Source organism: Stegastes partitus, unplaced genomic scaffold (assembly GCF_000690725.1).
Source record: "Stegastes partitus isolate 25-593 unplaced genomic scaffold, Stegastes_partitus-1.0.2 Scaffold266, whole genome shotgun sequence".
Taxonomy (NCBI): Eukaryota; Metazoa; Chordata; class Actinopteri; family Pomacentridae; genus Stegastes; species Stegastes partitus.
The window spans coordinates 208,012-229,865 of NW_007577997.1; the positions used below are offsets into that span (position 1 = coordinate 208,012).

General features: G+C 40.1%; 2 protein-coding genes across 3 annotated transcripts; both read left to right on the plus strand.

Annotated features, from left to right (window-relative positions):
• The first annotated feature begins 289 nt into the window (after window positions 1-289).
• ube2d4 (ubiquitin conjugating enzyme E2 D4) lies at window positions 290-7,160 on the plus strand. Its single transcript, XM_008282286.1, has 7 exons — window positions 290-565; window positions 2,234-2,297; window positions 2,460-2,491; window positions 2,599-2,676; window positions 2,810-2,915; window positions 4,195-4,288; window positions 4,416-7,160. The coding sequence occupies exons 1-7, from the start codon at window positions 542-544 to the stop codon at window positions 4,459-4,461; spliced, it is 444 nt and encodes a 147-aa protein (XP_008280508.1). The 5' UTR covers window positions 290-541; the 3' UTR covers window positions 4,462-7,160.
• A 1,064-nt stretch (window positions 7,161-8,224) lies between these two features.
• Window positions 8,225-19,840, plus strand: dbnlb (drebrin-like b). 2 transcript variants are annotated; one of them, XM_008282287.1, is made up of 15 exons: window positions 8,225-8,404; window positions 10,178-10,233; window positions 10,460-10,572; window positions 10,651-10,725; window positions 10,872-11,021; window positions 11,433-11,510; window positions 11,957-12,108; window positions 12,207-12,261; window positions 12,513-12,581; window positions 13,368-13,491; window positions 13,823-13,939; window positions 14,265-14,339; window positions 16,023-16,081; window positions 16,169-16,256; window positions 18,468-19,840. In XM_008282287.1, exons 1-15 carry the CDS (start codon window positions 8,322-8,324, stop codon window positions 18,602-18,604), a joined length of 1,431 nt encoding a protein of 476 aa, XP_008280509.1. In that variant the 5' UTR covers window positions 8,225-8,321; the 3' UTR covers window positions 18,605-19,840. The 2 variants fall into 2 exon arrangements, with proteins under 2 accessions (XP_008280509.1, XP_008280510.1); XM_008282288.1 differs by lacking the exon at window positions 13,823-13,939 and having other exon boundaries at window positions 8,226-8,404.
• The last annotated feature ends 2,014 nt before the right edge of the window (window positions 19,841-21,854 follow it).

The following is a 21,854-nucleotide window of genomic DNA, read 5'->3' on the forward strand; positions in this document are numbered from 1 at the left end:
AAACCGTCAATGAAACAATCTAGAATTTTTTTCATGTCTGCTTTCAATGACTTTTTTAATGACAAATCTTTTTTTCAATGACATTTTTTTTTTAATGACAAAGCATTTTTTCAGTGACAAAGCTTTTTTCAATGACATAAATACTGTCCCTGTTTTAGCTTCACAGTAATCTGACAATGTAGACTGTAGAAAAATAGGTGTATTTTGAACTACAACTATGGAGGTTGTGCGAAGTCGACATGTCTCGCGATATTACCAAACACTGTCTGCCAGGCACCAAGAGGAGTAGGGATGAGAGGAGAGAGAGGCAGCAAAATATCTCGCTTGTACTGTAGCAGTCTAAAGAAAGATCAACATATAGCACACAACTGCTCGCACTGGTTGTACTAGAAACCAAAAGCCCCAAGCCTGCTATATGTCAGACGTGATTTCCTAACTGTGCGTGACGTGAGATTTGGAAGTACGCGGCCACAGAAGCCAAATTGTATGTGTGAAGTGCTAACTGTTAGCTGACAGGCTACCTAGCATAGCCATTGAAGCAATGGCGTTGAAAAGAATTCAGAAGGTGAGTGTATATTTCTTTAATGTGCCAGCCATACAGTCCAGCCGATAGTGTGGGACCCTGTGTGGGGACAGTGCCTGCGTGTAACCTTTTTCTGTTGGTCGATTTAGCCGCACTAGCTCGCTTTTTGTGCTCCTTTGTAAAATAATTCACAGACAAAGACGAGCTAACTCAGTGGTGGCCCTGTTGGTGCATTGCTACAGTAAGTGGCTATCAATAACCACCACAACAGCGCCATTGTTTTGACAGCCACCGTTTGTTTGTGTTGAATATTGGACTTTTCTCTCTGTAGCGTTGCTAGGCGCCGTATCAAGTGCTCGAGGAAAGGTGGCCAACGTTAAGTAAACGAGTGATTCGGTAGTGCAACGTTAGGTTTAGCTAATGTTAGTATGTGTGTGATTTGATTGGTTGACATGTACGTGATTTGCTATTCAGTTATTAGCTTGTCACTTGTCTTTATCCGTGCGGTTGGTCACTAAGACCGTGGCTGATGATGTGTCTGGTCGCTGAGTGACAGCTGCTCGATGGTTGCCAAAATTGAACCCTAGTGTCAGTGTTGCCATATATGGAATGGCAAATGGGGCACTGGAGCAGGCCATGGTGTGTATTTATATAACAGAATAGATAGGCTTCCTTTCAAGAGATGTTAAATAACGGGCTTTAATTTCTGTTTAACCATCTGTTGTTTTGCTGCTTGTCTCATTACATGCATAGTATTCAGCTTCCACATATATTGGTGTTTTAACAGAATATAAGTGTGTATTAGTGTATTCCTTTTCATTCATATTTTTTTTTTTTGCAAGCTCCTTTTGATTGAGCGTTGTAGTATTTGTAGTTCATGTCCATGGGCTAAAACTGACCCGATGACTAAAATGTGGATGAAGTCAGCTGCCCTTTAACCACCATTTATATATCAACAGCCATGGATTATGACTGCAATACAAACATGGCTGCCTCTAAAAAGGCTGGTGGAAATAACCCAGCTCAAATATCAAGCTGAACCCCCCCAAAATGCTAAGTTACCCTGCTTTAGTCAAAGTTGTAAAGATGCCACTATTCTTACATTTTAGTCCCTCCAGAATAAGCCAAAGTTATTTAAAATTTTGTATATTTACTTCATAATCCTTCATTTTTACATGCAGTGCATCTGACAAGACGAGATTAATCCTGAAGGAAATTCTTTTGCCAGATGTTGCGAAATAAAATACAATCACATTAGAATAAACCATGTGTAGTAAATATAATGTGTATAAGCTAACAGCAGTGCCTAATAGAATAGCAGTAAGTTCAATACTTCTAGTCAAAATAAGGATCTAAATAATACAAGAACAGAAAAGTAAGAAGTAATACTGGCAATGGTACTGATGGAATAAATTGCCCATAATAATGAAACATTGCACCTGAAATTGAATTATTACACTCAATACTAAAAGTGATATTGCACTTAATATTGGGAAAGTAATATTGCAAATGATATTGATTTCATTGTTTCGCGTTGAGGGTCTGATGCTGATGAGGAACTAGCGTCAGCATCTTTTCCCAACTCATGTGCTTAATCAACTCAATACAAATGCATATAAAACAATCATTCTTTTTGTACAACCAGCTTAAAATGTGTCTGAATTTTAGTAAATTCAAGGCTGCTTCACTTTGTGATTGTCTGCTCTTTAGGAACTGTCAGACCTGCAGAGGGACCCTCCTGCCCAGTGCTCTGCTGGACCAGTTGGAGATGATTGTAAGTGGTTGGAAAATTGTTGCATCTGTGCATTTCTAAATGTAATATCTTCCTGCTATATGTAAATATACTTTTATGATTACATCAGCAGTTTTGCATTGTGCATTTGGAACGGGGTATCCACATTTATGTACCAATAATAATCTCTTTTTTTGTCCTTAGTGTTTCACTGGCAGGCAACAATAATGGGACCGGTAAGTAACACACTATCTTCAGCCCAACTGAGTTGTGAGTAAAATATGCAGCATGAATAATGAAATCACTGCCAACAAACTAAATTTGTTTCTGTATTTTATAACAGAGTGACAGCCCATATCAGAGTGGAGTGTTTTTCCTCACCATTCACTTCCCGACAGATTACCCATTCAAACCACCAAAAGTGAGTAAGGGTCTGTTTTATGTGTCACATAATGAACAGAGCATAATATTTCAACTCAGATTAATTTTTTATTGTTGCAAAGGTAATTGGCTTTACAAGAAAAATTAAACTTTTTTTTCATGTTTTGACACAGGTTGCATTCACAACAAAAATATACCACCCTAATATCAACAGCAATGGAAGTATTTGTCTGGACATACTGAGGTCACAATGGTCACCTGCACTTACAGTATCAAAAGGTAAGTGATAATACAAGATTTACTCCCGTGTGTTAACATTTTATTTATTTTTTTAATTGATAGAGCCCTGACTCTGTCACAGCTAAACGTAATTAGTATAGCGTAATTCATGGTACCGGTTATACCTTTGTTTCACATGTCAAAATTGTGGCCACAATCACTCATCATACATTTAGCATATGTTTGAAAAACCTTTCAAGCACATTTGGGGTTTTTTTTGCAGTTGATTTCACAAATACATTTAGAAAGAATAAAAGTATTGAAATCCTGAGTGAAAACCTTGATTTGCAGTTGCTATTTCATGTAACGTATGTTTCATTTCAGGTAAAATTACTCCTTTAAGGTGCTAGATCAAAGTATTTTATCTTCACATCACTGATAACACAGCTAGCCCTGGCACATCCTGTCTCGTGCTCCCCTACCTGCAGGCTGGCCAGGTTCTTCTTGTTGCAAGTCCATAGTTTCATTCAGCCAGTTAGTCTGTCATCCCATGGATGGACTCCAACTCCACCATCTTGGACTGCAGCTGGCGATGGTAGTCTGCTCTCCAGGAGAGCCACTGTGAGCTGGAGGGCCACTCCAACCAGATGGAGAACTGGTTCCTTTGCCACTACACCAAGCTCACAGTCTGCAGAGCAGGACAGGCATGCCGTAATGTCCGCCGGTGATCATAAAAAAGACTGCCGTTGCTAGCTTCAGACCAAGATGGTGGAGTTAGATTCTGTCCACAGGAGGAGGGACTCGCCGGAGAGGCAGCTAAATTACATAGTATTATTGTAGGTAATAATCTTCTTCAAAAAAAGCTACTTTATTTGTAACAACAACAACCTGGACAGCCTGCAGGTAGGGAGACATGAGTCAGAGCAAGCTGGTTAGTCAGTGACTGAGCTTTAAAAATAAAATACCTACATATGGCACAACTAAATACAAACCTTACCTTGGAGTTTTCCTTGTGATTTAGATTTTGCAGAAAAATCTTGCTTTAAATTCTGACTAGAGGTCAAGCCTTTTCTATGCCCTCATGTAGTGATGAAGTTCTGAAATATTTATAGTATACATAGACGATGCAGTTTGAATGCATAAATCAATGCGTATAAATATTTGATCATAAGGATTTAAGATGTCACAGTAACATCTGACTACGCTGTTAGGAGTATGTCAGCTAAAAACAAATACGTGACCTTTTACTCATTCTCTACACATAGTCCCCTCTGGTTGCCATATTGAGATTCTGTTGTTTTAATCTTACACTTTAACTTTCTGATTCATTCTTCCACAGTATTATTGTCTATCTGCTCTCTTCTTTGTGATCCAAACCCGGATGACCCACTGGTACCAGAGATCGCCCATACGTACAAGGCTGACAGAGAAAAGTGAGTGCAAAACATGCATGCATTTCTTTATATTTAGACTACCGTACTATCTGTTACTGTGAGCGATAAAGGTCTTAGTTTGCAAATTCACCCTAAAACCATTCCAAACTCTGCATGTGTGTTACAGGTACAACAAATTAGCGAGAGAATGGACACAGAAGTATGCAATGTGAGAACACCAGGGAGATCAAAATACAAATGAGAACAAAAGAAACACAAATGATTTGTAACTTGAGGCAAATGAGCAACAGAGGGAAAAAAAAACTAAACAGCAGCCCACCTTTTGGAGGAGGAAGTGATACAATGAGGTACAGTGCCAGTTGGCTTTCCGTGTGCTGAGCTGCTACCGTGTGCTGTCCTTCATGACTTGTATGGATCTGCTGAGCAGGACCTGATGGACTCCTTAAAGCACTCCCATATGGAATACCGGAAACTCTTCACAGTCTCCACCGCCACACTCAGACTTCAAACTGTTACTCCTGTTATTGTGATTTTCACCATCATTGTTGTTATTCATACGCATCGTTTTCACTGTCGATGAGTCATATCGTTGTGCTACTCAGAAAAGCAAAATTTTCGACTGATTTACGAGATTGTTTCTCCCTTCATTTCAGAGGTACTGTTTGTGTCCCACTAGATGTCTTGTTATTACTGTATCTCCATGCATTTAGTGGCCTTTCTGTGTTTTTTTTTTTTCAGTTAGTTTTTTGTTTTTTTTTCAAACGGTATATGTGCAATTGAGGCAGAATGTTCCCTGTTGAACACAGAATGGTGCAGTGCCATTACCAGCAGCTGATCTGTTGGCACAAACTGTCTCTACCCCGAAACAATGTGAAAGATGCAAAGCAGGATTGGTCTTCATCATTCACTGCATTTGAAATTTTCAACAGTATTTAGCGGTTTGAAGACACTGGAGAGCTGCTGTTTATAGCTAGCAGGCCCAGGCTCACTGTTGTGGGGCTCCACAGGGAGATTGTCCTCTTCCATTTTTCTCACACATGCTGTCATTGCTCCTACATCCTGTATAAGTAACCATCAATGGCTGGTGTACATAGTGCACAGAATACTACTGTTATTTGACTTGTTACTTGTGTTGTATAGCTATGAACATAGCTACTCTTAGGCATACATAGCGAAGCTGTGTGCCACCTCCTCAGTACAGTTACTCAGGTATCGAACCAAATCCTCAGCCTTTACATGCAGTGACCCATGGTGAGAAAAATGTCCAGGGCCTATATCATCAGACTTCTAAAAATAGTACTAATCCCTACTGGTTTGTTCACATAAGAGAAGAGCTTCTACTTCCTGAAGAGGCAACACCATCAAAGATGGTCTGTGTTGCCCGTAAATATGCTGTTCTTGAGGTACTGTCATTTTCATCATCGCTCTCCAGTTGTTTTCACCATTATTGACATTTTTTAAACAACACTTGGATGTGAACAGCTATTAAATGATGCTGTTAAACATGCTCATGCTACTGTTTTTTTTTCTAAAATGAAATGGCCTTTGGTTACAGCTGGTGCCCCTTGGACTGAAAATAGGAACTTAAAGAGACTTGACATTTTGCAGATTCTGGTCATTTGATGTCATGTGCATCTAGTTACTCGAGGTGAATAAATACAGTGACTTGCCATGACAGTTTCATCTGCTTTCAATATCAGGTGATGTGAAGCTTTGCATTTATTTATGTTCATATTCACAACCGGGTCAGCGAACTGTTGTTTTGTTTTGGGATTAATAATCAACACTGACAGTAAAACATTTTTGTCTGGGTGATACATTTGTGACTTTTTGTATTGTATCATTGAAAGCTTTAGTTTTAGGCTTTTTTTTTTCTTGTTTTTCATTCGTGTCACGAGAGTTGAACATGATTGTGATGTGTCATAATGTAATAGTTTTAATATAATCCATTGTAACTGTTGGATAAAGTAGATAGGAAACATGATTTTTTTTCAAAATCGTGGCTCAATGTGCTGATGCTGCCAATATAAAGGGAATTACTGAATATTATAAGGGGGGAGAAGTTTTGCTCTTGAGGTATTATCGGACGGATTCATCAAGAAAGGTACATAGTTAAGCATGATGATTTTAGAAGCTTTGATTGTAGAACTAACACCATGGTTTAGGCACTGAATATAGATTTTCATCATCGTTAGCTGCTGTAGAGAAAATTGTCAAAAGCAAGTTGTCCTGAAATACAGTATATACTAAAATGTTTTTTAAAACTATATCTTCTACATGCAGTAAAGGATCTTTTGCTGCAAGACCTCAATCGTAATACAACTAGTGGAATCCTTGTGTGCATTGTTTTTGTTCATCTGGCTATTTATTTATTTGAAAGCTGAGTATCTTCCAACTGTACGACTGAATGCAGCCTCAATTCATCATGCGAGTGATGCTACTTTGACTTCCCTTGTCCAGTGTGCTCAATAGAGTTTATATAGGCAGCTTGGCATGCTTTGCACTCTGGAGAACCTTCTCACAGCCATTTGCCAGATATCAGGGATTTCGTTACAATTCATCTGCCTAACACCTCTGACTAAAATTTTAGCCTTAACCCTCATTTTGTACATATATAGAGAGAGAACATGTCATAAACTGTAAATTTGCTATCAGGGCTGTATCCCTAAAATGGGTGATTCATTTCATTATGAAAACCTGCTTGAACAATACCAATATTTTGTTTAAAAAAAAAAAGAAAATAAAAATCCGCCTGGCTTTCACAGAATGCAGGACCAGCCTTCATGCGTCGAAAAAAATTGGAATATGTGTGCTTGAACTGCCATCATGAACATCCACATGGCTTCACCTAGCCTACACGAGATAACTATTGACCATGTTATAACATATGAATAAAGCTCATCTTGGTTTATCATTGTCTGCAGACTTTTTTGTGTGTGCGTCTTCCAGCTGCCTTCAAATAACCATGAATAATCATAATGTTCTAAATACGCTGAGAAAATGATGGATGTGTTGAACATGTAGTGTTTGTAACTTTATTTTCCACTTAAGGAAGTAAAACTGAAGGGTTCGTTTTGTTTTGTTTTGTTTTAATCAACTTTATTTAACAAGTGAACAGGTACAAACAACATGGCGGAGCATTAAATAACAATGACAAAGATGCATCTTAAAGAAGTGCATAGGAAATGCAAAATAGCAATAAAAACAAAAAAGAACTAGGGCTTATTTTATAAATCATAGTCTTCGGTACTGCTTACTAACGCTATTGTAATTTTATTTTCCATAACTTTGAGGGCTCTGGCATGTAAAATAAATTCATTATGAAACACGGTAAATCTATAGGTTTTGCCTTCAGGAATTTTGATTTATGAATAAAACAAATTACTAAGGTTTAGGTTACAATTAACCAGGGAGTGATTACTGTTACAGTCCATTATTAGTCAAAAAATGATGTCCTCTGGGAGGAAATGATTAAGACCTTTGGAAAGAGCCAATCATGAACGTCCAGCCGAAACGCGTCAGAATACATACATTCAGTGCCACCACAAAACACACAATTATTAATTTCGATACCAAATCTCTGTCTTAACAAGGCACTTGATAGGTACACAGCACTTAAGATCTTTTAGTGTATTTCTTTGGCTTTGGGGGCTTATGGTGAAGTAAAACTTAAGTGCCACAGAGAAGTTAGAGCGCCACTGCATACCTGTGAGCGCTGCAACCAGGGGTGCGTTTGATAAGCTATATTTGAATGCGAGGTCTTTTGCGATGCAGACAACACAATCGTTGCTATAGGCGATGTTGCATTTTATTTTACTTTCTTTAAGTGACAATTGGCTGTCTGTTAGTGGTTACACTACTGCTTTGTGGCAAGAATTGCAAAATTATTAAAAACTCACATTATATCCGCCATCCCGGAGAGTCCCGTTAATTTAATGCAGCGTACTCTGTGTGAGACGTAGCCACTAGCTAAACTAGCTTCCCGCAGCTCAAAGTCAGCATCACCGCCGCTCCTCCCAATAGGAAGGGCGCATCCCGGATAGCTAGCTGGCGAGCTGGACTCAGCATAACGATGGCAGTTAACCTCAGCAAAAATGGCCCTGCATTAACAGCTGCATATAAAGAAGTAGTAGATGAAAAATCCAACACCAACTGGTAAGGAGCAACATTTTTTAAAAGCAGTGTTAGCTCCGTGAAGGAGGGGTTGCTAGCTACAGTGTTGGTTAGCTTTGAGCCAGTCGTCAAGTAAGTTAACGTTAACCTAACGTTAAATAAACTTGTCCCGTAACCTAGAATTAATGTTGCTTCGTTGACCCCCACCAGACCTTTCACTTTTTTGAATAAACGATGCCGTCAAGTCACATTTGTGCATGTGGCAGTTTTAGCTTTCTCACATTTATTGCCAGTTAAAGATGAGCTAACAAAGTGGCTAGTAACGTTGTTAATCAGCAATCAGTAGGGTTCACTGACCGGCTAACATGCTTGGCGTGTATTTTTAGTTTTTGTTTAATGAAATCATTAAACGGAATGAGGTTAGTCGCTAGCTACCTCACCGACTTCCTGGTGAGATATCAATAGTGAAATGAGACCAGTGTGTGTGTGACAGTGAAATCAAGCAGCTTCCTCTTTACATTACCTACAGTTACATGAGTGTCAGTGGCTCCAGACTGAAACCTGTTGATAAGAGCTGCTCAGTGTTTAAAGATGACCTCAATTAATTACTGTGAAGGAGCAGTCGCTCAGGGAGTCCTGCTGGCTGCCTGCTCAGTCCCTCATGTCTCCACAGCCACCGCCTAGTCACTCAGCAACTTGTTTCACTTTGTCTTACTGTGCTCACAGGAAAAAGTGATCATCTTAACAAAGAACAAAAGAAGAAGTGATCATTGCATTGACTAGTGTCAAAGTGAGCAAGATTCCACCTAGTTTTGACATAAAATGCTGTATGTTCTGTTCTGATCATACACAAAGGCGGTTTTGAAGCCACCCTGAGCTTATCTTCCAGTATATTTACTTTTGCAATCACTGATTTCCATGTTTGAACTGAAATTGACCAGGTTGAGATTGTTACAGCAATATGTGGTTGCTTCTGTTAAGCTCCATACAGGAGCAGGCCAAATAATAATTAGTCTGTGCAATACTGATGTTCGTCTAAATCATAAATGCATTTAAGGTTGTTTGTGAAATACGACCTGGAAACTTTATTATCTATCATTTGAGATCATCAGTGTTGTCTGTCTGCCACTGAATCAGGCCTTTGTGTCCAAATAGCTGTAATAGTGAGTGCAGTAATATAAAAGAGGGTACTAAATGTCCATAAATTCAGTTTATAGATTGAACTACAACTTCCAGTCCAACTTAAACCTGGCACAGTTGTGAGTGTGTGTCGGCAAAATCTTTTGACTAATGTGATCGTCTGGTACTTCGATACTATTCATTGCCTGTAAAAATACTTTTTAGTCCACATACAATCCCAAAAAGCTATTTTATTTACCCTGACATCAAGAAGACACACTTTATATCCACTTGAAAAGCAGTGAATCAAAGAATCTCCAAATGCCTTCATGCTAATGATAGTGATGGCATCTTGCAGGGATTCGGTTCCTTAAGGACTACTAATGTTTGGTTGTTTTTAATAGGCCAAGAAAGTTCTGTTAAATCTTTATAGCTGCAGAAGCACGCAGCTTGTAAAGATTACTGACATGGCTGATTTAAAAGAGGATTAGGAATATTTACACTATCCTACTTCCCCTCTAAAATGTATCCTGCGTAAATAGGGCTTAAGCGTGAGGGATGCTTAAAATAGGTTTACAAAACACCTCTTTAGTTCAGTGTGAAATGATGTGTAACAACTGTGGAACAAACCTTTTTGTCTGTGTAATCTTGTTCTCAGCAAGTATTTTAGCATCCTTAATCTGGTGTTTTCTACAGGGCCTTGTTCACCTATGAGGGAAACAGTAATGATATCCGTCTGGCAGAAAAAGGGGGTGAGTAACTAAATGTTATCGAGTTTCTATGATCTACACGCAATATTATTAAAATGTGTGCAGGAATTTCATTGTGAGGATAGAGCTGCAGTACTGGAATATCAGCACAAAAGGACTGCTTGCCTTTGCTTTCTCACCCCGTCATTTGCAAAGGGGGAAAAAATGTCCACAGTTACACAACGAACCACAATAACCATTTGACTTTTCCACAATGTTTATGTATCAGATGGAGGACTGGAGGAGATGGTTGAGGAACTCAACAGTGGAAAAGTGATGTATGCTTTCTGCCGGGTCCAGGATCCAAATTCTGGTCTGCCTAAATATGTCCTCATCAACTGGGTTAGTGTTACAGTCAGCTATTGTTTGTCCGCTTTGTAGTGGCCACCTTTGAACATGTGGTATAACTTTGTGTTCCAGACTGGAGAAGGAGTCAATGATGCCAGGAAGGGACTGTGTGCAAATCACGTCAGCTCCATGAATAATTTTCTTAAGGTACCACTGATCTTTTGAGTCCCATTCTTATCATACCTGTAAGCAGCTCATGTCCTGGGTGGCGCATGTATAAACATAGATCAAAACTCTAAGTGTTTCCCTATTTGTCTGTGTGTTGAAAGGATTTTTCTTTCTCGCTGTTTCAGGGGGCCCATGTCACTGTAAACGCCAGAGCAGATGAGGATGTGGAACCCGAGGTGATCATGCAAAAGGTGGCTAAAGCCTCAGGAGCCAACTACAGCTTTCACAAGGAAGCTTCCAGCCGCTTCCAGGACAGCGGTCCTCAGGGTCCTGTGGTATGCACGTCTGTTTGTCTTGGAGAGTAGGAGATAAGCTGTGGACTAGATCTTAACTAGGCTCCTTTATCTCCAAACAGGGACACATTTCAAACACTTTTCTGGACTTCATTCACACCGGCTCAGGATTTCTGCCACTGAAAACACTTTTTTAAATGTTTATTATCATGTTTTTCACATAAACCTACAATAAACAGAACTGTAGACATATAATATGCTAGTAAATTAGCAATATACATGGAGGAACATCAGAGTACCCTACCAGTCAGACAGTTTATTCTGAGAATACTACTCCAACAACTCTGAAGGACTAGACTGATAGATGACATTACTGTATTTTTTTTCTTATTTTCCAGAACTGTGTTGTCATGTGTACGCAACTAAATGAAATAATCTTTTTTCTTCCTGCAGGGCTCAGTGTACCAGAAAACCAATGCAATGTCAGAAATCAGAAAAACCAACAAAGACACCTTCTGGGCACAGGCAGAGGTATGCTCACCAACTTGCATTAAGTTAATATAGACTTATACAGGGTGAAAAGTACCTGAAGCATCTCTTAAAAGTTTCTTCCGAAAATCTTTTTGTTTGAGATGTTTTCGAATCACTGACTCATCAAAACTGGAAGAACTCCCTGGAGTATTGCAAGAGTTTGCAGTTTTGAAACATTTGACACATATTGCCATTCCTTTTAAACTCCTATTTAAAAACACAAGGCTGGCAGTTTTTATCCATCACGAATGTAACCGTAGTCAGCGAAAGCTTTGTCGCAACCTTACCCTTTGTTTGCAATTTTGGCTCATCCTCACACCTGTCACAGATGCACCCAGAAAGTGCTGCTCATTGCCTGCAATTTATTTAAATCAGCTTTTTAATGCCAGCAATATTTGCAAAATACCAAACCAACACTAAATCTCACCGCTTTGTTTGGTGTTTAGAAAGAGGAGGAGAAGCGTCGCCAGGAGGAGCGGCGTAAGGCCGACGAGGAGCGCCAGAAGTTGGAAAGAGAGAGGAAAGACAGAGAGGCCAAGGAGGCAGCAGTGAGGGATAAAAGGGACAAGGAGAGGGCCTCTCAAATCGATGAACAAAAGTAGGTTGCGACCGAGGGGAAAATGTTGAGACCAGTTTGCTGAAGCACCTATTAAAAGGCTCACATTACATTTCATCTGTCTTCTCATTGTTTACTAGGAAGTACCAGCAGCAGCAGGAAGCTGCCAGTAAAGAGCAGGAGAAACAACGCTGGGTGAGTTTCTCGCTGTGCCGTGGTCCAGCAAGGTTACATTTTGAATAATTGTGTTGCAGCCCCAGTGTAACCTGACAGAGACACGGAGAACAGATGCTGAAATGAAAATGAATGTGGATTGGTGTGACACTTTACCTACAGCAAGTTATGTTGATGGCTAAATAAGTTTTGGAAGCACACGCATCTTGTAAACACTTAAATTAGGAAGGTAGCAAATGTGAGCAGTGCATCATTGATGTGAACATCATCAGGAGGAGGAGCAGAACCAAGCAGCCCAGAGGAAAGCAGGCAGGAGAGGTGAATCTGTGGAGAAGGCCAACGTGAGTTCCTCTTCCTCAAAGTGCTCATCTGATCTACTTCCTTTTTTTCTTACGTATCTCAGACAAGCATTTGTCTCTTTCTAATCGAAACCCTTTGAAACTCAGTGAAACTGTCTTCCCAACTTTATCTTCAGGGCTCCAGATTGCCACCAAAATGGTCGCATTTGCAACCTTTTTTTGAGTGTGCGAGTTCAAATTTTAACTGGTCGTATTGGTGCGAGTGCATGATGATTACGAAGCTCTATTAGTGTCACTGTAACCGGCAGCTGCTGTGTTAACCACAGTGGTGGAAAGCGGTACGTTTAGAACTTTGGTGTACTGCAGTAGGCTTAGAAATGCGGTCTTCTTGTGAAAAGCGAAGCGCACCAAAATGAAAAGGCCACATCTAGAAAAAAATCACTCGGTTTCATCTTGGACAAAAGTGACATTAGAACGCCCTCATTTACTCTTTTCAAAGTAATTTTTGGTCAGACACCTGCCTGAGCACACCGCAGCCTGCAGTGTGGGGTGTTTAGGGAACATCGGTAACTTGTAGAGTCTATCAATAAGAAATTGTTCATCAAGTCGTATGTTTTGACAGTGACAAGGTGGGAGGTGCGACCAAATAAGAAAGCTGGTCACACTGGTGCTACCAGTGAAAACTTAGTCTGGAGCCCTGATCTTGCATGATATCTTTCCTTAATACACATACTATACTTGAACTTTAAGTTTTTCTCACACAGCAGGTACCACCACATTTTTAATAACCTATGTCTACTGCTTTTTCTATGTATTTTTTTTTTCCAGGAAGCTGCTTCTCTCATCTCTCAGCGTGCTGTGAACCCCAGAGAGATGTTCAAGCAAAGAGAGAGGGGAATGACTCCCAGTGACTCAGATGTGCCCCCTGCTGCCCCCGCTAGCCCTCAGCCAGGTATCGCCCCGCCATAGACGATTACTTAAACTTATCCTTACAAATCTGCTTAACATGTCGCATCCTCTCCCGCATTACTGCAACGCACTTTTAGCCTCTCTCTCAGGTAGCGGTAGGTGCAAACTGGTGATTTTGTCGTCCTTTTCTCAAAGTTGAAACTTTCCATCAGACTGTCTAGTTGTCTCATAGTCATACTTAACACTGTCTCCATAATAGTGTCTCTTCTTCTGCTCAACCTGTCTGCTCTTTGTTGTTTTTTTCCCCCCCTCTCGTCCCATTTATTTATTTATTTTTTGCACGTTTCGGGGGCTCAATGTGTGTCTCTGCTCAGGGCGTCTTCAAAGCCCTTTTCTGTCAAAGCAAGTGTATGAATCTGAGCGAGCCAGCTCACCTCTGCGCCAAGCTTCTCCTGTGCCAGCAGGCTCTGCCTCTCCTGTTCGTGCCACAGGTGTGAGCTTTACACACACACGCACACACAGTCCAAGAAAACACACACAACATATTGGGTGTCATACTAGCACTTAACAAAAGCTCAGTGTTTCATTGCTCATTGTCATTCCTGTGTGTCATCATCGTCATATTTCCTATAATCTTGGATTTCATCATGAAACATGCTTCCATTTAGTCTGCTTTCTGTTTTCTTGAGATTTTTTTGTTTTGTTTTGTTGAGTTAAACTTGTGTCTGAGACCGGTGCTGGTGTTCAGCCTGTGTGGGCTTGTGAATGTGTTCCACTGTGTACATGCATGTCTGTGCTTGTGTTTTGGGTGATAAGAGCCTGATGTGGATGATGGGCAGTCCAGGTGTGAGTATGATGAGCCGGAGGCAGCCCCCCAGGAGCAGAGCAGAGGTGGGGCTCATTTCACATGCACCAGCTTCAGTGTTAACCCTTTTGACAGTATACAATAGACGTTTGTACGTCCTTGTGCAATATCACTTCAGTGTCAAATCATTCAAGGTTGTATCACCTTACAGTATTTGCATTACTTCTGAGTTGAACGGTAGGTGTTTGCTATCAGATCAAAAGTTTAGATTCACTATATTTAAAACACAACCTCCACAGCAGGAGCTCAATGCAACAAAAGTCAGTTCAGCTTTCATTAGTGAGATTCAGTCCTTCTCGGGATGCCCAGTGTTGCACATATTTCTGAAGATGTGTTCTGCCATTGTTCAGCAGCTGTTTTTTTAAGTAGGTATTTTTTGCTAGAGGAGACATGTTGCTCTTTAAAATACTCCAAAGATCTTTTAGTGGATTTAAGTCAGGCAACATACTTGCCAGGTCATAGCTGTCACTTTTGTGTTCTTTGTGTGATGTTGGCAGTGTGCTTTGGATTGCTATAATACTGGAGTACTCTTCTGCCAATCTTCTGCAGCCTGGATGCCACCGTGTTAGCCAGTATTGTGGTATATCCACAGGCATTCATGGTACTGTCTATAAATGCCATCTCTGTAACACATTCAACGCTCATGCAGCCAGTTATCATCACGCTTCACTGTCGGGACTATGCATTTACTCTGGTAGTCCCGACCAGGTTCATACCAATCATGATGGACCCCATCTTAGCCGAACAACTTCATGTTGCTCTCATCTGACCATAAAAGTGCTTCCAGTTTTCATCAGGCTTCTTTTCATGTTCTTACAAGTTCAATCTTGCAGTTTTGTACCGAACAGGAGACAAGTTTCTTTTTTTTTTCTTGGATGCTGTCCATAGACGTTTTTACATTATGCACTGTCTGAGCTGTCACAGAAAGTCTAATTTCCATTCATAACCCTTGCGTCACATTCAAAGCACTTGCCGGTCTGTTTATCAAAGCTAGATTGTGCATGTATAGCACTGTCGCTGGCATCATTTTAGGAGGACGGCCACTGCAGCTCTGATCAGTGGTACTACAGCTTGTTCTACACCTCCTAATTACTGCTGCAACTACTGATTTTTAGGTGTTCACCAATCTTCCTGTATCCTTTTCCATCTTTATGAAGTCCCACAATCACATTTTTCATTTCCTCTGGCAAATTCTTTTCAATGTGGAGCCATGCTGTGCAGATAGATGCAACCCATAGGTCTACAACTGAGAAAGGTCATTTTAATAATAACTACGGTCATGCAAGTGGGCCAACTGGAAATCACAGGAGTACTAGGTGTGGTTTCAGTGATCACAGGTGTGTTCATTTTTGCTGCACTGAGGTTCTACCTTGTATTATCAATATAGTCTTACTAATTCTGTATCTCATTAGAGGGAATACTCTTATTTGTAGACTTGGAAATAATGTAAATATTGAGACATAATTAAAGTCTGAATGATTTGACATTTCAGTGATATTGTGCATCAGTATATTCACCTCTGTTGTATACTGTTTCCCAACCCTCCCATCTGCTTCAATGTAAAAATGCTGTTGTAATTTATTTTAAGAACACGTTATTTCCTTCAGCAAAAGCTGTGCCGTCAGAATCAGCTGCTGTTGCTGCCACCTGCTGGTACACAGACAGCTCAGCTCACACACACTCACACTCACAGTAATCTCTCTTTCCAGAGGAGGCGCCGGCTGCCAACTCGTACGTCCAAGAGCCAGCTTATGAAGAGCCCGCTCAGGTGGGTGTTTACTTACCTTCAGCAGGACAGTTTTCTTCCATCGATGAATGAATATGAAACTGGAACGCATCCTCTTTTCTGTCCAAGGTGGAGGAGAGCAACGCCTATGAGGGGACTGTTGAAGAGACATCAGACAGAGGCATCTGTGCCAGAGCCCTATATGACTACCAGGCTGGTGAGTTCCTTTATTACATCACAACACCGTTAAAAGAAAAATGGGCTGATGCTAGTCATCTGTGCCAGAGCTTTAATGTGATTAATGGACTGATAACACAGTCGGCCAAATACCTGTAGCTTCGACGTGTCCCCTTCACAAACTGAAAGACTGCATTCAAGCCCAACAGCACAAATAGAAACTCCTCCGATGCTTGGCAAGAATCAAGTCATGGATGTTGCGATTATGTGGTGTGTGCTGCCAACTATTGTGGCATTCCACACATTTCCTTTTATATACACTGAATGGTAGTGGTCCGAGGGCTGCAAGGTGGTGCAGTTGGGTAGCACTGTTGCCTCGCAGCAAGAAGGTTGCCGGTTCGTGTCCCGGTGGGGGCACCGGAATCTTTCTGCGTGGAGTTTGCATGTTCTCCCCGTGCAGCGTGGGTTCTCTCCGGGTTCTCCAGCTTCCTCCCACACAATCCAAAAACATGTTGAGGTTAATTGGTGATTCTAAATTATCCGTAGGTGTGAATGTGAGTGTGCTTGGTTGTCTGTCTCTAAGTGTAGCCCTGTGATAGACTGGTGACCTGTCCAGGGTGTCCCCTGCCTTCACCCTGAGTCGAAGCCCCCCCACGACCCAAATGAGGATTAAGCGGTGTATAGATAATGGATGGATGGTGGTGGCTTGCCTTTGACTCACTTTTTTTTTTTTTTACTGCAGCAAATAAGCAGTGGGGAGAATACAAATATGCCCTTGCACTGTATCACTAATCCACAATACTGCAAAATATTAGAGCAGTAGTGGTGATAGTGGTTAGAATTCCAGATTATTCATAAATTAGATCAGCTTTATTTTTAATGGAAAAGTGCAAATTTGACCATAACCACAATAGACACCCTCACCATATCAGATGATGGTGTAATTCACTGACTGCTCCCACACACACACACACACACACGTATATATGCATTGTTGCATTGTAATTGCTGGTTTGTAATCTTTGCATAGCAGGAGTTCCAGTCTAATAAATGTTTGGTTAAAGGTCCTATATTTAGATCAAAGATGCCTTTATTTATCTCACAGTGGAGAAATTCACAGTGTTGTCAACAGCAATACACAAAGAGATACACACATGCGAGAAAGAAAAATTTACATGTAAGAAATAGTGCAAACATGAGTATAAAAATACACATATAAAAAAGAATAGTGCAAGCACAGGGTATAAAAATGAGGATATAAAAAATAACGAATAATGATGTAATAATAAGAAGAAGAAGAAGAAGAAGAATAACAAACAGTGCAAATGCAAATATACACACACGTCATAGAATAGTGCAAACAACCAGTGTAATATAAATAAATACTTCTAAATATAATTAGGTTTGTTTATTGTGCCCTTTTTTAGTAATTAAGTGAGAATCTTACATGTTCCCATAATGTGTTCAATGTATCGCCTCAAAATACTGCACAGACGGGTCATTTCACCATGACTCCTGGTTTCAGCCGCATCTAAACAGACTCCTTCAGTGTGTGTAGCTTGAAACGCAGTTGACCTGCCGTCGCCCTCTTCGAGAAGACAGTGCAGAGCAAAATAGCCGACCACACTACAACCGACATGGGTATCGCTTTTAACTTTGTCTGCGAGCGATCATTTTACACGCAAATATCACCAAATTCACTGCTGCCGTTTATAACTCCTGTGCGTGGTTAGTCTGTCCGAGAACGTTGCGGTAATCAAATCAGTAATTTAACAGCGCGGCGCAGCAGATTAGAAATAGCCAAGACGTGACTGCTGTCATTTCTCTCTGCTTAACGTGTAGTCTTAAAGGGCTGCGTTTCAGTCTCTAATTTATAGTCATTCCGTCGTCTGACAAGAGAAACAGAAAAACATGTAAATGAGCTTTACTGGTAATTCTGCTTTATTAAAAAGCAGTGTATGTGTGCACAGGAGAGGTGGTAACAGATGTAAACACCAACTGAATTTAGGTTGCGCTGAAGCACAGCAGGTGACATAAAAACACCAGTTCTTGTTTATTGGTTTCAAGTTTGTCTTGCACTTTCAACCACCTTGGAAAGTTTCCACCGCCTCTGAATGTCCCTTTGCTTTACAATTTCCAAAGAGCTCTGATCTGTGCAGATACGAAAGGGAAAATATTGAAACGCTTACTATATAAAAATATAGAGTGACTTTACTTACATTTATGAACAATTCGTCTTCTTGTCTTTCAGCTGATGACACAGAGATCTCCTTCGATCCCGACGACATCATCACTGGCATCGAGATGATCGATGAGGGCTGGTGGCGAGGCTATGGCCCGGACGGCCATTTTGGAATGTTCCCAGCCAATTACGTGGAGCTCGTCTAGCGCGGCACACACACACACTCCCCACCTCTCCCCCCGCAGATCACCAGAGTGGCAGGCCCAGAGGACCTCTGCAGTAGAACAACAACACAGCAAAGTCAGTTCTCACACACCAGACATCGGGCTGAAACGGAGCAAATAAGCCTCCACAATGTGGACCAACGAACATCAACGGTAATTGGGGGCCAGAAGCTTTGAAAAACCTTTACTCATTTCAAGAAAGAAATTCCATTAACTTGTTGATGTTGTAAGCAGCTGACGGTATAGTTTAGGGATTTGTGAAGACCCACAGGCCGACCAAAACTTCCCTATTATCCCAAAAATATACGTCTCTTTACCTGTAAATGTGATGCAGTACAGTATCAGCCTTTGTTGTGTCTTAAATTCAATCGTGAGCATTATTAGCACTTCTAGTTCACATTCCTGACAAAGTGGCTTCAGTTCTATTTCAGGTATAATTTAGTTGTTACTTGTAGCAGTTGTTCCTGTTCATTTCAGGAAAAAAGAAAAAAAAAAAAAAAATCAAAGATGGTGGTACCAGCTGCAGCATAATCTTTTGCCTTGTTTTTGCCTTTCTTTACCGGCAGACTGAATTATCCTTTTTTTTTTTTATGTGATTGAACTTGGATCCTGTGTGAATTTCAAACCTGTACTGATCTGACTGTGGTTGAAGTGAATATTTAAAAAGAACAAAAAACAACAAAAAAAAACAGATGATTTTTTGCTGTGCTCTGGATGCTTGACTTCAATGGGGAATACATAGAATGGTTAAATCCCTTGTAACTGTGAGTAAATAACAGTTTTCATTTCAAATCCTTCCTCATTTGAACCACACCATTTCAACATATTTAACTTTTCAGGGAAGTCAGCATTTTTTTTCTCCGTTTTATTTAGATCTCGCTGGACTGAGGTTGAGTTTGAGTGCATAACATATCTATGACAAGTAATATGTGACATTTTGGTGCCATAATGAGGCAGCGTGAATGCAGTGGTACTCTGAAAAAGCGATCGGTGACATTTTAATGAAACGTTTGAGGAGCTCGACAGCAGAATTTATGCAAGTTAAGTGTTTTAATCATGGAACAGAATCCTCGCTCTTTTGAAGCTTCGAGGTCAGTTGACGAATTGATCATGAAAGGGAAAGGGCATTATGTATCCATTGCATTATTCATGTTTGTTTTTCCAGAGGCTATTGTAATGCACAGACATTCTTCATAATAAAATCAATAAATAAAGCAAGATGTGTTGGTATATTTTGTATAGACAAAGGATAGCATAGGCTGCTTCTACGATTAAAAAAAAATAACAGTTGAAATAACACAGAAAACCTTCAGGGATTTTCAGAGGTTTAACAGGAACTCAGATGTATACACTGCTTCTGTATGTGCTCTGCAGTCAGTTTCCTGGAATGAGGCAACAGCTGGGGAATTCACCTCTAATGCATAGGTTTCAATTTCACATGAAAATCAGATTTTAATTCTCCCACATCTTTCAGTTAAATCGTTGAAGTGAACGAGAACAATCCGTCTCACGAATGAACCGCTTTATATCTATTTTACAATTGCAAAATAAATGGAAACTGAATAATTAGAAAAACTCTCACACCTCCTTGTTGTTGTTTTTTTTTCCCTCCTTTTCACACGTGTGAACCAAATTCTGATTTGTACAAGTTTGCTCTCTCTAGAACAAATTAAGCTTTTATAAGTACAGAATGGTTCATGACCCTGTCCCACATGAATACATATTCGACCTCAGCTTGTGCCCAATTTGAACTGAAACTGTTATCTAATGTAAATTAATATTAGCTTGTCAAGATATTAATCACCAAGTGTAGTTTCAGGATAATTTCCATGTCCACCTACACAATTTTGCTAACTTCCACTATTAAAGCTCTGTTATTTCAAATATACGTCTGAAGGATCTTTTCTAGCCCTCAAACAACCACATGGTGCATATTTAAATCTATTAACGCTGGAAGAACTCTTATTTTTTTTAAGTCCGGCTAACGACAGTTTGTCACCACAATCTCAATGTGGCCGTTGCAGATTGTTCCCAGTACGGTGAGTCACTTGAGACAGGAAACTTTTTCTGTGTTGGAATCACAATATTCTCTCCACACATTCTCATTTACATTGTGCTGCCCTCACCCCAACCTTCATATGTTTATGTCAGTGAAAGTCTGAAATGAATCGCAGGGGATTTTCTCGATCTTACAATCTATGTTTTTGCTCATCGTCCCCACATTTGTTGTTGGCTGCAGGAGGTAGAAATGCTCGCAAGAGTTGTGCAAAACATATTGTCGCAATTACGTAGAATTAAGATACAGTTCCAATAAAGCCTCGCGACTGACATAAACTGCGTTCTTTTTGTAGAAGTTCAAATGCCGGAACACCTGATATTTGCATATTTCTACATTTTTCACTCTTGCGTTAACTCTCAATGCGTCTACATTTACGTAGTGAAAGAGAAATCTAATCTAGACTTCTTTATTTCTCAGCTAAATATTCACAGGCAGCCAAGTCTGTCATTTGTTAATGTATTAGGACGTCATTTACAGTTTATCACCACGTTTTCCATTTAATAATCATAAAAGTCGCAATGTCTCAAAAAGAAAAACAAAAGTTGTTTTGTATCTATAGAACTAAAAAAAAAATCCCTTTATTTTTTGGGCAGTTTGTAGATATCTGGTTATTTTGACATTTAAATGCTAATCATTTTGAAATGTCATTCTCTATCCGCAACAGGGGAATAGGGCATCCCCCTTTCAAAAAGATCAAAAACATGCGGAGGAAATGTGGATCGTGTTAAGCACGGCCTCTTTACTGTTTTTTATCACGAGATCTGTAGAGATTTACTGATTGTGAGGCGGTCGAAGGAAAATGGAGGGAAAATACAGTACGTTTTAAATGTGGCCTTTTTGAGAAAATATCAGAAAATGATGCAAAAAAAAAAAAAGGCTTAAGAAGGTAAATAGGAAGTCTTTAAGTTGTGTAAAAATGTAGTAACTTCACTACTTTGGAAGGTCACTAGCATGTGGCCATATGGGACATAAAGTATTAAGACAACTCCCTCTGACTCATAACTGCTTGTAAGGAACCAGATGACCGTTTTTCACCCGTTCTAGTGGAAACGGCTGCTCCTGCATTGTCCTGTTGTTTTATTTTTGCCAATATCTTTAAGTAGAAACCACTTTAAAGAAGTAGCGCGTTCCTTCTTCCTTAAAATGCTGAAGGTTGTAAATCCCTGCAGCTTC